The 15,904-nt window shown below is 41.9% G+C and overlaps 1 protein-coding gene across 5 annotated transcripts in view; it reads left to right on the top strand.

Annotated features, from left to right (window-relative positions):
* Positions 1-15,904, top strand: part of LOC124007566 (F-BAR domain only protein 2-like) — a 101,167-nt gene that overhangs the window by 46,474 nt on the left and 38,789 nt on the right. For all 5 annotated transcript variants that reach the window (XM_046318233.1, XM_046318232.1, XM_046318235.1 and 2 more), the window contains exons 8-14: positions 1,044-1,140; positions 9,706-9,750; positions 10,074-10,146; positions 10,768-10,792; positions 11,088-11,144; positions 11,229-11,289; positions 11,517-11,692. In XM_046318233.1, the coding sequence (XP_046174189.1) occupies positions 1,044-1,140; positions 9,706-9,750; positions 10,074-10,146; positions 10,768-10,792; positions 11,088-11,144; positions 11,229-11,289; positions 11,517-11,692 (534 nt within the window). The remainder of the gene's footprint in view (positions 1-1,043; positions 1,141-9,705; positions 9,751-10,073; positions 10,147-10,767; positions 10,793-11,087; positions 11,145-11,228; positions 11,290-11,516; positions 11,693-15,904) is intronic.

Genomic DNA, 15,904 nt, shown 5'->3' with positions numbered 1-15,904 from the left:
AGTATGGCTGGTGACATTGTCATGCTGGAAGATCATGTCAGGATGAGCCTGCAGGAAGGTTACCACATGAGGAAGGAGAATGTCTTCCCTGTAATGCACAGCGTTGAGATTGCCTGCAATGACAACAAGCTTAGTCCGATGATGCTGTGACACACCGCCCCACACCATGACGGACCCACCACCTTCAAATCGATCCCTCTCCAGAGTACAGGCCTCGGTGTAATGCTCATTCCTAAACGCAAATCTGACCATCACCCCTGGTGGGACAGAACCGCGACTTGTCAGTGAAGAGCACTTTTTGTCAGTCCTGTCTGGTCCAGTGATGGTGGGTTTGTGCCCATAGGCGACGTTGTTGCCTGTGATGTCTGGTGAGGACCTGCCTTACAACAGGCCTACAAGACCTCAGTCCAGCCCTATTGCGGACAGTCTGAGCACTGATGGAGGGATTGTGCATTCCTGGTGTAACTCGGGCAGTTGTTGCCATCTTGTACCTGTTCCGCAGGTGTGATGTTCGGATGTACTGATCCTGTGTAGGTGTTGTTACACGTGGTCTGCCACTGTGAGGACGATCAGCTGTCCACCCTGTCTCCCTGTAGTGCTGTCTTTGGTGTCTCACAGTATGGACATTGCAATTTATTGCCCTGGCCACATTTGCAGTCCTCATGCCTCCTAAGGCACGTTCACACAGATGACCCTGGGCATCTTGCTTTTGATGTTTTTCAGAGTCAGTAGAAAGTGTCCTATGTTTTCATAACTGCGACGTAAGCTGTTAATGTCTTAACGACCGTTCCACAGGTGCATGTTCATTAATTGTTTATGGTTCATTGAACAAGCATGGGAAACGGTGTTTAAACCCTTTACAGTGAAGGTATTTGGATTTTTACGAATTATCTTTGAAAGACAGGGTCCTGAAGAAGGGATGTTTTTTTTCTTTTTGCTGAGTTTATATAATATACATTTTGCGGACAAAATTCTAACTTACTCAATCTGTAAACGAAAGACACCTCTTGACTCGATGTGTTTGTTGCGTTGTCCCTCTGCAGGTCCATACAGAGTTTTTGAGGAACATGGAGAACACCTCTGTGGAGGGCTTGATACAGAAACTGTCTGAAAGTAAAGGAACGGGCAAAGAGAGACCAGGTAAGATGACCTACACGCACATACACCTGCGATGATAGGAAAAACACGTATGCAGATGTATTACACACATCTTATTGTGTATGACTGGTGAAGCACTTCAGTGGTTAGGGGCAATTTTATATAATTTGTCTACTCCTTCAGTATGCCTGAATCTGACCCTGTATCAGTGTCCGTTTATTAGAGGCCACTTCCTTGAAAGTAACTTTCTGTCTTTAAGATGGATAGGGGCCTATGATGGGGAGTTAGCCAATGAGAGAACAGTAATGAGAGGTTGTAAATTGTCATCTGACTCAATATATGTAATCTGCTGTAAAGGTAGGTAGGTGATATTCCACTTCGCATGTGACACCATGCAAGCTGGGACAGTGGTCGGAGCGTGATAACATGATAACTTGGATATATACTGTGTCGATGTGCAGGGGTACGAAGTAATTGAGGTAGATATGTACATATAGGTGGGTGAAGTCACGAGGCAACAGGATAGATAATAACAGCAATATATATGATGAGCCAAAGGAGTAAATGCAGATAGTCCGGGTAGCTATTTAGCAGTCTTATGGCATGGGGGTAGAAACTGTTTAGGGTCCAGTGGATATTGACATCAATATCGCTTGCCATGCGGTAGAGAACAGTCTATAACTTGGTTGGCTGGAGTCTTTGACAATTTTCAGGGCCTTCCTTCCTTTTAGGGCCTTCCAATTTTTAGGGCCGTACGCACTATGTGGGGCCTTGCGGTCGGATGCAGCCAAGCGGTTGCCGTACCAAGCGGTGATGCAGTCAGTCAAGATTCTCTCAATGGTGCAGCTGTATAACTTTTTGAGGATCTGAAGGCCCATGCTAAATCTTTTCAGCCTCCTGAGGGGGAAGAGGCGTTTTCGTGCCTTCACGACTGTGTTGGTGTGTGTGGACCATGTTAATTCCTTAGTGATGTGGACACCGAGGAACTTGAAGCACAACAGCCCCAACGATATGGATGGGGGGTGTGCACGGCCCTCGGTTTCCTGAAGTCCTTGATCAGCTCCTTTGTCTTGTTGACGTTGAGGGAGAGGTTGTTGTGGGCCTTCAAATTGACTGACCTCCTCCCTACAGGCTGTCTCATCATCGTTGGTGATAAGGCCTACCACAGTTGTGTTGTCAGCAAATTTAATGATGGTGTGTTACTTTTCCCAGCAAGAAAACCAAATACTGTTGCTCAAACAAAAGAGGTGGGGTTTTAGGAGTGGTTATAAAAGACACTCTTGGGGGTGTCCACTGAAAGTTGCATAGCAGCAACAACAACTGGGACCTAAAAACACCCACCATGAGCACCCACTAAATTAGTGAAGGCAAACCAAAATGAAAACCAACACCAAACTTAAAGACAGGAAGCAAACCAAAAAAACAAAATAAGAAAAAAGGTTTGTCTAGAAAAAAAAAAAATAGGGAGAGCCAACTAAAGGTGTTAGTTAACCCTCCGCATCTCTCAAGACAATTGGAGCACTGCGCCAGCCACTCTTAAATAGCACCTGGGCTCGCACAGGTGAAACACCTTCCCACAAATGAGATGGCAAACAGCACCGGTGTAACATACAGTATACTGACTAACGAGGTGACACCAATAGATCCGCCCTACGTGCCAACAAACTATTTTTTTTATTTTTTTTATTTTATTTTACCTTTATTTAACCAGGCAAGTCAGTTAAGAACATATTCTTATTTTCAATTACGGCCTGGGAACAGTGGGTTAACTGCCTGTTCAGGGGCAGAACGACAGATTTGTACCTTGTCAGCTCGGGGGTTTGAACTCGCAACCTTCCGGTTACTAGTCCAACGCTCTAACCACTAGGCTACGCTGCCGTGCTAAAGTCCAACTTCAAAACCTGAATTGAAAAACCAAAGCCTGTAACAGGGTTGGAGTCGTGGCCCGTCAGGAAGTCCAGAATCCAGTTGCAAAGGGAGGTGTTCAGTCCTAGGGTCCTGAGCTTAGTGATGAGCTTGGAGGGCACTATGGTGTTGAACGCTGCGCTGTAGTCAATGAACAGCATTCTCATATAGGTGTTTATCTTGTCCAGGTTGGAGAGGGCAGTGTGGAGTGCAATAGAGATTGCGTCATCTGTTGATCTGTTGGGGAGGTATGCAAATTGGAGTGGGTCTAGGGTATCTGGGATGATTGTGTTGATGTGAGACTGTCCAGTTGCGGCAGCTTGCGGCTGTGTTTCCCTTTATAATCCACAATAGTCTGCAAGCCCTGCCACATTTGACGAGCATCAGAGCCGGCATAGTAGGATTCGATCTTAGTCCTGTATTGAAGCTTTGCTTGTTTGGCTCGTCTGAGGTCGTAGCTGGATTTCTTATAAGCGTCCGGATTAGTGTTCCACTCCTTGAAAGCGGCAGCTCTAGCCTTTAGCTCAGTGTCGATGGTTCCTGTAATTCATGGCTTCTGATTGGGATATGTCCGTACGGTCACTATGGGGACATCGTCGTCAATGCACTTATTAATGATGCCGGTGACTGATGTGGTAAAACTCCTCAATGTTATCGGATGTATCCTGGAACATATTCCTGTCTGTGCTAGCGAAGCTGTCCAGTAACTTAGCATCCACTTCAGCAGACCACTTCGGTATTAAGCGCATTACTGGTACTTTTCTGTTTTGCTTGTAAAGAATAATCCAAAGGATGAGCTATGGTAAGATTTGCGAAAGGGAGGACGAGGGTGAGCTTTATGCATTTCTGTGTGTGGAGTAAAGGGATCAAGAGTTTTGTTGCACAGGTGACATGCTAGTAAAAATGAGAACTGAGTCCTGTTTCCCTGCATTAGTCACTGGCCACATGAAGTGCCACCTCTGGATGTGCATTTTCTTGTTTGCTTTCGGCCCTATAAAGCTTGTTGAGTGCAGTATTAGTGCCACCATCGGTTTGTGGTGGTAAATAGACAGTTACGAAAAGTAAATAGTATGGTCTGCATCTTATCATGAAGTATTCTAACCTGTGCTATCAAAAACTCTAGACTCCTTTAATATTAGAGATCGCACAACAGCTGTTGTTAAAAAAAGAGCACACACCCCTCCCCCCTTTCTTACCTGAGGCAGCCGTCCGGTCTAGATGATTTATGGAAAAGGAACAGCGAGATGTATATTATCCATGTTCTTCATCTGAGAAACATAGAATACTTCAGGTCCTGTTGATAGGATAGTCTCGAGCAGAGCTCTTCCAGTTGTTCTTTAGTGTTTGTAAATTTGCCAATAGAATGAAGGGTGGAGGCGGTTTATTTGTTCGCCAACATAGTCTTGTCAGGATGCCGGCTCGTTTGCCTCTGGCGCCGTTGCTTTCTCTTTCGAGTGCCGGGGATTAGTGCCTGGTCCGGAGAAAGCAGAACATCCAGAGCTGCTGACTCATTGAATTCGAAATTGTCATCCAAATCGAGGTTAGTGATCGCTGTTCTGTGGTTCAGAAGCTATTTTCGGTCATTGGAAATGATGAGATATATATATATATATATACACACACACATTGCTGTGTTGAGGCTGAAGACTGAACTAAGCAGCCAGAACCAAGCTCTTCTGGAGGTCAGGAGCTCAACATTGGCTCTTGTGTAAACTACGACATGCTACAGTAATCAAGGGAAATCTCTCCAAATGGTGTAACTCCTTCTCCCTCTCTCTTGCTTGGTTGGTCTTGCACTCTCTCGCAAACTCGTCTGTGTAAAACCTTGCATGTCAGGAGTTTATTAGCTCCTAATCTTAAAGCCAATCATGGTAGGCCTATCACATCCAGTGCCTTCGGGAAGTATTCAGACCCCACGACTTTTTCCACATTTTGTTACGTTACAGCCTTATTCTAAAATGGATGAAATAGATACAAATCCTTAGCAATCTATACACAATACCCCATAATGACAAAGTGAAAACAGGATTTTAGACATTTTTGCCTCTGGCAAAATGAGGCATAGAAATACTGTATTTACATACGTAATCAGACCCTTTGCTATGAGACTTGAAATTGACCTCCGGTGCATCCTGTTTCCATTGATCATCGTTGAGATGTTTCTACAACTTGATTGGAGTCCATCTGTGGTAAATTCAATTGATTGGACATTTGGAAAGGCACACACCTGTCTATATAAGGTCAGAACAAAAAACAAGCCATGAGGTCGAAGGAATTGACCGTAGAGCACAGGATTGTGTCGGCACAGATCTGGGGAATGGTGCCTAACATTTCTGCAGCATTGAAGTTCCCCAATAACCAAGTGGCCTCCTTCATTATTACATGGAAGAAGTTGGGAATGACCCAGATAGAACATCTCTGGAGACCTTAAAATAGCTTTTCAGCAACGCTCACCATCCAACCTGACAGAGCTTAAGAGGATCTGCAGAGAAGAATGGGAGAAACTCCCCAAATACAGGTGTGCCAAGCTTGTAGCGTCATACCCAAGAAGACTCAAGCCTGTAATCGCTGCCAAAGGTGCTTCAGCAAAGTACTGAATAAAAGGGTCTGAATACTTATTTAAATGTGATATTTCAGTTTTTATTTTGATTCGATTAACAAACATTTCTGAATCTGTTTTTGCTTTGTCATTATTGGGGTATTGTATGTGTATATTGATGAGGGGGGAAACTAATTAATACATTTTAGAATAAGGCTGTAACCTAACAAAATTTGGAAAAGTTGCCTGAATACTTTCCCCAAGGCACTGTAAATATGGCAAGGATAATGGGGCATCATTCACATCTTTAGCTGACACATCCTGCTCTCATCTCCATATTCATAAATAGCTTATGCCATCCTTTTGACTCCTGGTGAAGGAGTTATCTATGGTTACAGCCGATGTTGTGTTATGCATTGTGGCTTTCCCAGGGGCTTGCGCCACATCCTATCATGTAGCCGACACAATGGGCCCAACTTGGGGTGTGTTTGTGTGTATACAAATGGTGACCCTTGACCTCTGTGTCCAGACGTGGCGTCCGGACAGCAGCAGCCTTCATTTTGTTTTGACAGCAGAATTAATTGAGGGCTGAAAACAGTTGTAAAATTCCTCCCCTTATCAAGCTGTTCATTAGAGATCGCACCGTGGCCTAGGCCGTGTCAGAAAAATAACCTGCCTGTCCCTTGATGAAATAGCTGAACGGATGGCCGGTCCAGTGCCTTTTAGAGAGAGGGAGCTTGAATAAACTTTCTACTGCGGAAACAATCCTAAAGTGACACGCTGCGAGGGTGGGTGGAGGGGTTCGCAGTGTTCACCGATATCCAGCTGAGCTGTCAACTGGCTGCTAGCCAGACACGCAACCCCTCCGCCCCTCTCCCTCTCTCCCCGCTCCGCTCCGAGCACCATATGAAGCATATGCAATTTAAAAAACCATTCTCCGCTCATGTGTGACTCGACTGCATGCTTCTCTCAAAGAGAGAAATAGAAACGAAACCTCTTCCTCTATATAAACAAAGTCGTCTGTCTGTTTATGAAATGTTTAAACGGTTCCCAATGCCGCCTGTGCAGATTTAGGTAAGATTAGCGTGTCTAGTTTGTAGTTTTTTTTTTGCCGTAGTCCATGTATGCGTAAATATTGTCAGATGCAATTTTAGGATGCTGTCAGCGAAAGGTTCCTGCATTGTTCTTGCTTTATTTCAGGCAATAGCCGTTTTGGTCAGTCATGCAATGTGGAGTAGCCTAAGTATAGGCTTTAGAAATGTTCTTTCAAATATGTTTATTATTCTCTTAGAATTGGTTACTATGGGTTGTTTGGCAATGGCAGCAACTGTTTAATACTTTTGGAGATTATGGTAAATGTAAGTGTTCCCTCTTGGCTAAGTAAATATACCTGCTTCATGTCAGCACTGTGTGGATTAGGCATTGAGCAAGGGTCTCTCTCTCTCCTCTCCTCTCTCTCTCGTGAACTAGTTCCTGGATGAGCGTAGCGTTTGTGTTTTGATTGGAATGGAGCGCACACACAAACAGCAGTCACGTCAGTGTGTGTTAGCCGGCGGTGAAGAGCTAACCGTAGACGGTCTGATATTGCACAGTAGAGTAGATCGGTCATTGGTGAACTCTATCCACTTCACTTGGCGTGATGCGTGCCTCTCGTGACTCGCCGCTTCTCCAAGCTCTGCGCGCCCTGAACAATGCGTCAATTCTGCCCGCGACTGACGTTCTCTGGGGAAGGCTGCATTGAACCGCTGTTGCCGTATATGTTTGACTAAAATATCATTAGCTTTGTTTTTTCAGGTCAAGGCATTTGGGTTCCATAGAAATAAAATCATGCCCAAGGCTGGTCTCCTCCCCTCTCTTCTTTCTCTTTCCATGGTCTGGTATAGGCTAGTAAACGCAGACTGTGTGTTGTGCATGAGCTTTTAAGAAGATAAATACAAAGGAAAATGCCCAGAAAGGCACTTGGAACGGATCTGTGTTCTGATGAGTAGGCTGTGTAGTCACGGAATCCCAACATTGCTTTATCAACGTTCAAAATAGATAACAAAATGAATAAAATCATAGTTATTCCACCTACTATAGACTATACCACTTTAATCTTATGTTAATAGGAATTCATTTATTGTTCATAGATTATTCCTCTAAAAAAAATCACGTAAAACAAGGTAAAAGTCACCATTTCACACTAGCTTTTGACTGTCTGACCTATTGTGCCAATGTCATATGGGGCCTTGTACTATTGACACGCATAGAAAAGTGTTGCTTTTCCCCACAGCTTTTATTTTTTTATTCAACCTTTATTTTTTAAGTAGTCAAGTCAGTTAAGAACAAATTCTTATTTACAATGACGGCCTACCCCGGCCAAACCCAGGCGACGCTGGTCCAATTGTGCGCCGCTCTACGTGACTTCCAATCACGGCCGGTTGTGATACAGCCTGGAATCGAACCAGGGCCTGTAGTGACGCCTCTAGCATAGAGATACTAGAGGCATTTTCTCAAGACTCGTGGCATTCCAAGTGAAAGAGCTCAGAGGTAAATATGCATAATTGATGAACATTAAATTAAGCAAGATCTTTGTTGTTTTTCGCAGGGGGTTTTCTTATTCATTTATGTATGATTTTTAATATTTTAGTTTTTTTTTATCAAGTTAGGCTCCAAATTATATCAAGGTCATTCCTCCAGGCAGACTTTACCTTTTTGTTTAAAAAAAACAACATACCTACTTATTGAATTATCACTATATGCATTATCATTGGTTTGTGAAGACTGAGATGGAGCCAACTCACAAGCTCTGTGTGTTTTAGTGTGTGCGTGCGCTCTCGCTTACGAGAAGGGCAGATCAGGACACTGTCTGCCCTCTAGGATCAGCATGGACAATTTACCGTGTGTGTGTGTGTGTGTGTGTGTGTGTGTGTGTGTGTGTGTGTGTGTGTGTGTGTGTGTGTGTGTGTGTGTGTGTGTGTGTGTGTGTGTGTGTGTGTGTGTGTGTGTGTGTGTATCTGACCGGATGCTGTCTGTTCCTGCCAAGCTGTGTGTGCGTGCGCAACATACACAACACTGCGAGCAGAGGGTCATTCACCTCGGGCTCGCACAACTACCGTATAACCATGTGACCGACGGTTATGGAAGAAGACTGTCATGAAAATACAATTTAACCGTTTAAATGGTTTTTGTGGAGCAAACTGCTGACTGAATAGCGGACGGCCGGGCATTCATTCAGTTGAGTCCGTTTCTGCAGTAACATGGACTCTTAACAACTTATTGAAACTTTGCTGCTACTTGCGAAAACAAGCTAGTTGTTGTAGCAAATGAGTTGGTTGCCCACAATGTAGCAGCAGCAGGGCATGGATGTTCTAAACCTGTCAATTTGACTGGTAAACTCGCAATGGCTGCCTGGTATTGTCATGTAATAATTTTCATGGTGTTGTAGAATGTTCATTCAAATGATGTTAACTGATGTGGCTCATGCAATGGATTTATTTTTAATTTTTTATGTCAGTTGAGTTTAAACCACAAATCACGGCACATTGATGGGTGCACTTCCTGCTTTTACTTCCTATGGGTACACTCGCAATGACCGCTAGTCTACCCGTTTTGCCATCATTGACTTGAATGAGGATACCCATTCTATTAATTATATCTCTTTGTCAGCACATGTAGTCCAGAGAGGAGAAAATGTGCGTTTAAAAAATATATGTTTTGCTGGTTATTACAATGACAGCGGTCATTTGGCTGGACAGTTACTGTCATCCAAAATTCCATGACCGTTAAATGCCAAATTAACCTAACTTATTGTCTCTGTCTTATCAGGAGACTCTAGAGAAGGGATTATTCATTATTCAAAACTGCAAACATTTCTCCCCAACCCATCGCAAAAATGGGTCAAATTGCGTGAAATCAGTAATAAAATGGCTAAATATTCATGGCAAAATGTGTAGAATTGCAGCAAACTTTCTTTAAAACTACCACGTTTTCTCTACGCCCCATGGCAAACTGCATAAAATCGCTGGAAATTAACTCTTAAACGTATTTCACTTCGTTCCCCTAAAAGGCTAGGACTGGCTCTGACTGCATGTGAGGGTCAGGATGTGGGTAAGCAGACCTGTGAGCCACTGCAGCCCCTCTGAATGCCAAATTAACCTAAATGATTGTTTCTGTCTTATCAGGTCCTATTGAGTTTGAGGAGTGCAACACTGCCATCGCCACTGAAGGTAAGTCTCACACACACTCTGCTTTTCTATAGTCTATTCCCACCTCAATGAAACAAGCAAACCAACCCGAGAACTGGATGAAAATCTGAAATAAATGTGAAAAGTTAGACTTTATATTTTGCAAATAAGTGGTGACACTTAAAGTCTAGATGTTTTAAGTTGTCCGACCTCTTCCCAGCTCAATTGTGATAAATCTGAAGAATTATGAGTGTTTCTAAAAGTTGATGATTTATCACTTTTTTTGGTTTGGAGTTTGTCACTCATATTTGTCAAAACAAATACATTTGTTCAGTCTCACACGCACTCTTTTGGTTTGTTTCTAGGAGCCAAACCCAGAAAGAGAAAAACATATGCGTTCCCTGGCCGCCGGAAAGACAACAAGGACACAGACTCCACGTGAGTGTACAGATTCTACTTTTTACACTTTGAAAAGTATTTATCAAGGATTTGTAAGTCATTTTTTATACTGTTAGTTATGTACTTTCCACTGTCTGGGAATAGGATGGGATGGCTTTTAACTGAATGATTCTGTTTCAAATTATCCAAGATAAATTCAAATGATCTTGCTTTTTAATGGTGGTGTCCTGCAGACCCAGGTTCGACTATTTCAAATATCTCAAGTAGTTTCACATATACGTTTCGAAATACGTATTCAGATAGAATTTGAAAATGCTCATGCGCAGACTCAAATACACTCCCATGTATTTGAAAATAGTATTTGAAATAAGTAATGAAAACTCTTTGAAATAGTAGGCTATTTATAGGATATGATTAGAAAATACGTTTAAATACTTCCAATAGAAGTAGTTGATTTGGCCAAGTTATTTGAAAAATACACAGAATACAAATTTAAATAACAAATAATCAATTACTCATGTAACTCAGGTTTGGTGTCCTGATAAATGATACTCCTTTAACTTCGTTGGACTCCATGATAAAATGTTTAACTTTTATGACCATGGCTTTTTTTTATGAGTATGAAACTACTCTTGGTTGTTTCTTTTGGCATGTTCTCAGGGAGTCGACAGAAGTTGAAGCTGCTGTGAGTACCCTTTAGTTACATACTTTAAAATGGAATTTATTTGAATGACATTAATTCAATAGTATGTATGATACTGGGTTATTATACTAGTGAATTATTTTGTAGTGTTGTCATCATGCAATAGTATTGCAAACATTTGTCAATTATTGTAGAAATTGTCAAAGTAACGAAATTTGTTGAAGTTATAGTAATCCTCTCTCTCTCTCCCCCTCTCTCGCTCTCTGCCTCTCTCCCCCTCTCTCGCTCTGCCTCTCTCACTCTCTGCCTGTCCCTCTCTCTTCTTCCTGGGCTGTAGAATAATGCCAACGGAGCTCCTCCTGGGTACTATGGCACCATAGACTTCCAGAACGCTGTGAGTGTCACACACACACTAACAGCAAAATACCACAGCAAGTTATGTGCATTAAATGACCCAATATTTTGTTGTCTCTTCTAGAATGTCCCCACGGTTGACGAAGATGGCTTCTGTATCAGACCGGAAGACCGCAACGAAAATGATATCCTCCAACACTCCTCAATGCTTTACACTGTTCAAAAACTCTTTGTATTCAAACGCATCTTATCATTCCTTCTTGCACCGATCCCATTCTAATATGCATTCAATAAGATGTAACTGTTGGTTTCATGTTACCGTATCCCCATGAAGCCACTATATTGCCATAGAGCCACTAATCAGTCTGGCTGTGTGTTATGATCTGTTCTGCTCCTTAACCGTGTGTTCCACATGCCAAAGAGAACTCGTTCTATTCATCGAGTGACTCGGAGGACGAGGATGAACCCAGGAAGTTCCGCGTGGAGATCAAGCCGGTGGCGCCCAACAACGGGACGCACCAGAGCCGAGCCACCATCGACGAACTCAAGGCCTCCATCGGAAACATCAGCCTGTCGCCACCAACCACGGTACGTCAATTTTGTAGTCTTTACAACTTAATTTGATAGAAACCTGTTGCTCCACAGTTCTGTCAGAGATTCCACACACATATTGTAGACAGTCACAAACGTTTTGGTCTTCTCTAGATCAGTTGGTAGAGCAGCATGGTGCTTGCAATGTCAGAATAGTGGGTTCGATACCTGGGACCACCCGTAGGTCAAATGTATGCACGCATGGCTAAGTTGCTTTGGATAAAAGCATTTGCTTAATGGTGATATTATTATTATTATATATTACAATATATTATGATCACATTTTATTTGTCACATGCGGCGAAAACAACAGGTGCAGACCTTACCGTGAAATGCTTACTTTACAACCCCTTAACCAACAATCCAGTTCAAGAAATATAATTAAGAAACTATTTAATAAATAAAATATAATTAAATAAAGTTAAATAATAATAAAATAAAGTTAAAATCAAAAGTAACACAATAAAATAACAATAACGCGGCTGTATACAGGAGGTACCAAGTCAATGTGCGGGGGTACAGGTTAGTCGAGGTAGTTTGTACATGTAGGTAGAGTTAAAATGTTAAGACCAAGGAAGTGATATACAGTACTACCATTATCACTTTAGGCATGTACATACAAAACAAATTTATTCTGATCTGTATCCTACCTAACTCCATAAGATGTTTCCTCTGTACACTTCATCTGGACCCATTCACTGACCTTAGTATTTTTGCCTGTTTGAGGAGCAGTACAGTTTCTGTCCGTCTGTCTGTCCCATCTCCTCTCTAACACTAGGGGGCAACAGTACATTGTATTTCACCTGTAAATTCTGGGAAACGGGTACTTATCAAAAAGCTCTACTGCTGACAAACATTATCAGACAGTCACTGTATCATTCATATTTGAAAGTCGTTCCTGAGGTATTCCGTTCTTCCTGTTTGGACCATTGTCTCTTTTCTCTAAGATGAGTCACTAGAGATACCTGTTTTTTTCACCCCATCTGCCGATGTCACACTTCTCCATCTGTGTTGAAAGATAGAGCTAGAGGTGGTGTTCTCTGTACTTTATGACCCCCACCCCACAAGCGTCTTGGGACTTGTCAGTCCTGCCGATCTGTCAACTTCTTTCTGTAGCGTCCAAACAGTTTGGGCTACACACTATACCCCTCTGTGGAAAGGTGCGTATCAGTTGTACGTATCACAACGTATCAGTTATTTTTCTCGACGATGCCCACACGCCTGACGAGACTCATCTGAAGGTCTCCCGGTTCCTGTTTTTTTTTATTTATATGGAAGTAGTGTGTTTATATATGGAGACTGTAAGGGGTTAAATATATGTTGTTGTTTTTTTAATGTTTCCTGATCTTTCTTATATCTCTCAGATATAGGACAGACACTTCAGAACAAACTTCCTTTAGATTTTTTAGAGGGGGGTATCTGTTGTTACATGTAGTGGATCTATTATTCAGTGCATTTGTATGGGCTAATAGCAACATGATCTTTGGTATAGCATTCTTAAAACAATTCCATATAGCTTAGACTGTTTAGTGCCAAAAATAAAGGGTTAACACTTTGTCGTGTGTTTGTACGCTCAAACCGGTGTGATTAGAACGCTTATTTAGAACGTCCACTTACGATTGACGCAACAGTCAGTGTTTGAGCTGGCCATACTGTTTTTTTCACAGAAACATTTTGCACAGACAGTCTTTACAACGTTGCGTCCTCAATGTGAGCCATTTATTTTTGGATGCAATGTTCAGACATTCAAAGAAGTAGCGACAGCATAACACAATTAGTCGTAGCGCTGGGGAAAGAGTGACCTAACACAGGCGGTCATATTTAGCTAACTCTCTGGTGACAGAAACCATAATATGAATTAGCTAATAATAATTACTATTTACAATTCATCACACCACAGGTGACCTCACCAGTGATCGAAATCATTGAGTAAACCACTTTTTTTATTATTTTTTTATCTGAAGTTATCAGACAATGTGTAGTTGTGTTCGCTGCCATGTTTGTTTTTTCGTGTCAACCAAAGATTAGAAGTTACAAGATGAGTTGGGTCTGTTTACAGTATGCATGTTGAAGGGGGTGTGTCGTCTACCATCATTCACTTCCATCATTCATTCAGTTTACTTGAAAGTTGAGTGAACCATCCTTTCACCTCATTTTGTTATAACATCTTTGGCCAGATTGCATTGTAAACATGGCACCACACATAGCTGGCAATTAACTTAGCATTAGCTCATCATAATCAGTACAACCTTCAAAAAAGTATTTTACACACATCATACAGTATGTATCCATTACAATCTATGCAAAATCGGAATGCATGACTTGTCACCAGTACTTGAAAATATGTGAATAAAACAGTAAACACATTATGCTCCATACATTCATACGGTGTGCTACAGAAGAAACGTCAACACAATGTTCAGAAAATATAATGATAACGTAATAAGGCACTTTGATAGGAACGCACACGTCCAAAGTTATTTATTAGTAGTGAAAGCAATGCGGGTGCCAGCCGGAAAATGTGCCAGGGAGGAAAAAGTTTGTGCTTGATCTCTTGTCGAAGAGAAATGTTTGTCCGGCTCAGTAAAATCTCAAAGCTAAATTTTCCTCAACAGTGAAATGGGCTACTTCTATGTGAATTAATGAGGAGGCGGAACACACCTCAATTCAAACTGTTGTTAGAAAATAAAACTTGTTAGAAAATAATTTGAAATTGGTCAGTTGAAACGTAGCCTATAGATAATTAGCAGGCAGCGTGCCTTGGTTTGAATGCAGCGTGGGTGAACTGTCCTGTTGCATAACAATCACATTTTGCAACAGTGAGTGCATTCTGACAGCACGCACATAAAAAGAAAAACTCACGCTGGGAACGACCGTTAGAGATATTTGGAATTCACGCGTGGAAAGGTTAAATACATTTTTGTTAAATAAACGTTTCCTGATCTTTCTTCCATCTCTCAGATATTGGACAGTCACTTCAGAACTTACTTCCTTTTTAGATTTTTGTTGAATTGTTTGGTGAATCTGTTTTTTGGTGAATCTGTTATTCAATGCATTTGTATGGGCTAATAGCAGCAAGGCCAAACATAATTTTAATCAAATGTTTTTGTATATGTTTCAAAATCAAAGAGCTAAATAATCCTTGGTATGACTTTCTTAAAACAATTCCATCTAGCTTAGTAGAACCGCCCCCCCCCCGGCTTAGACGGCAGCAGGGATGCCGCTTCTGTATAGTTAGTTGCGTGGTGTTACACAGTAGAGGCAGTAGACAAACACACACCACTTCACCCTGCTGTCACATCATGGCATGGCATGGGATAGGAGGCGCTGGCATGCAGAGACTGTCAGAGCTGCACTGCACGCAAAGCCTGGCCTGACCTTTGATCTTTCTGTCTGGAGTTGCTCTCTCCGTTCAACCTTAACTGACTAGCCATAAAATCTCTCAATGTCTGAGCCTCTGTCTCTCTCTCTCTCCGTCTTTCTCTACCTGCCTGCTCAGGTTAGAATTAGCGACTGCCATTAAACTTCACTACTATGTGCGTGTTTGTGTCCGGTAGGGGGCACGCTCAGTGTGCTGAGTCTAAAAGAGGTCGTGTGAGTCCCCCCCCCCTCCCCATATCAGCGAGAGGAGTCCTACTGCTCACTAAACAACTGTCACGGAATCTCTCTCTATCATTTTCTCATTCACTCTGCCACGCTCTCTTTATCTCTCTCTCTATTGGTCTTTTGCGCTCTTGTTTTATTAGGGTCATTTTGCTTCTTGGTTTGGACATTACTTGTATGTGATTATTTATGCACACTTTATAGGGTTTAGTCGCCCATTAAATGTGACAAAGTGTGTAGAAATGTTTTTCCAGGTATATTTTATTCATACAGTTTGTTTTAAACAGAGTGATTCCACTTTGGCGAAAATTCCTAAATTTATGGATAATTTATTTATATTTTCTAAGCATTAAGGAGTATCTTGATGAAAAACATTCTATGGCTTTTCCACGGCCTGAACCTCTGACTTGGTTCATTACAAATAATATTTTCTCAGTCCAACGACAGAAAACAGCAACCTACTGTTTCTTTTTCTACTTTGTCTTTCAGCTAAATACTGGACTATTCCCTCCATGTTTTCTCTTTTATCGATACCTCCTTTAAATCTCTCCACCATTTTTTTTCCCCACTTTAATGTTGAAGGAAATGTTCTGTGCTCAAAGTTCT

This window comes from Oncorhynchus gorbuscha, linkage group LG20 (assembly GCF_021184085.1).
Source record: "Oncorhynchus gorbuscha isolate QuinsamMale2020 ecotype Even-year linkage group LG20, OgorEven_v1.0, whole genome shotgun sequence".
NCBI lineage: Eukaryota > Metazoa > Chordata > Actinopteri > Salmoniformes > Salmonidae > Oncorhynchus > Oncorhynchus gorbuscha.
The sequence above is the reverse complement of the archived record's forward strand: the minus strand, read 5'-3'. Positions and strand labels throughout refer to the sequence as shown.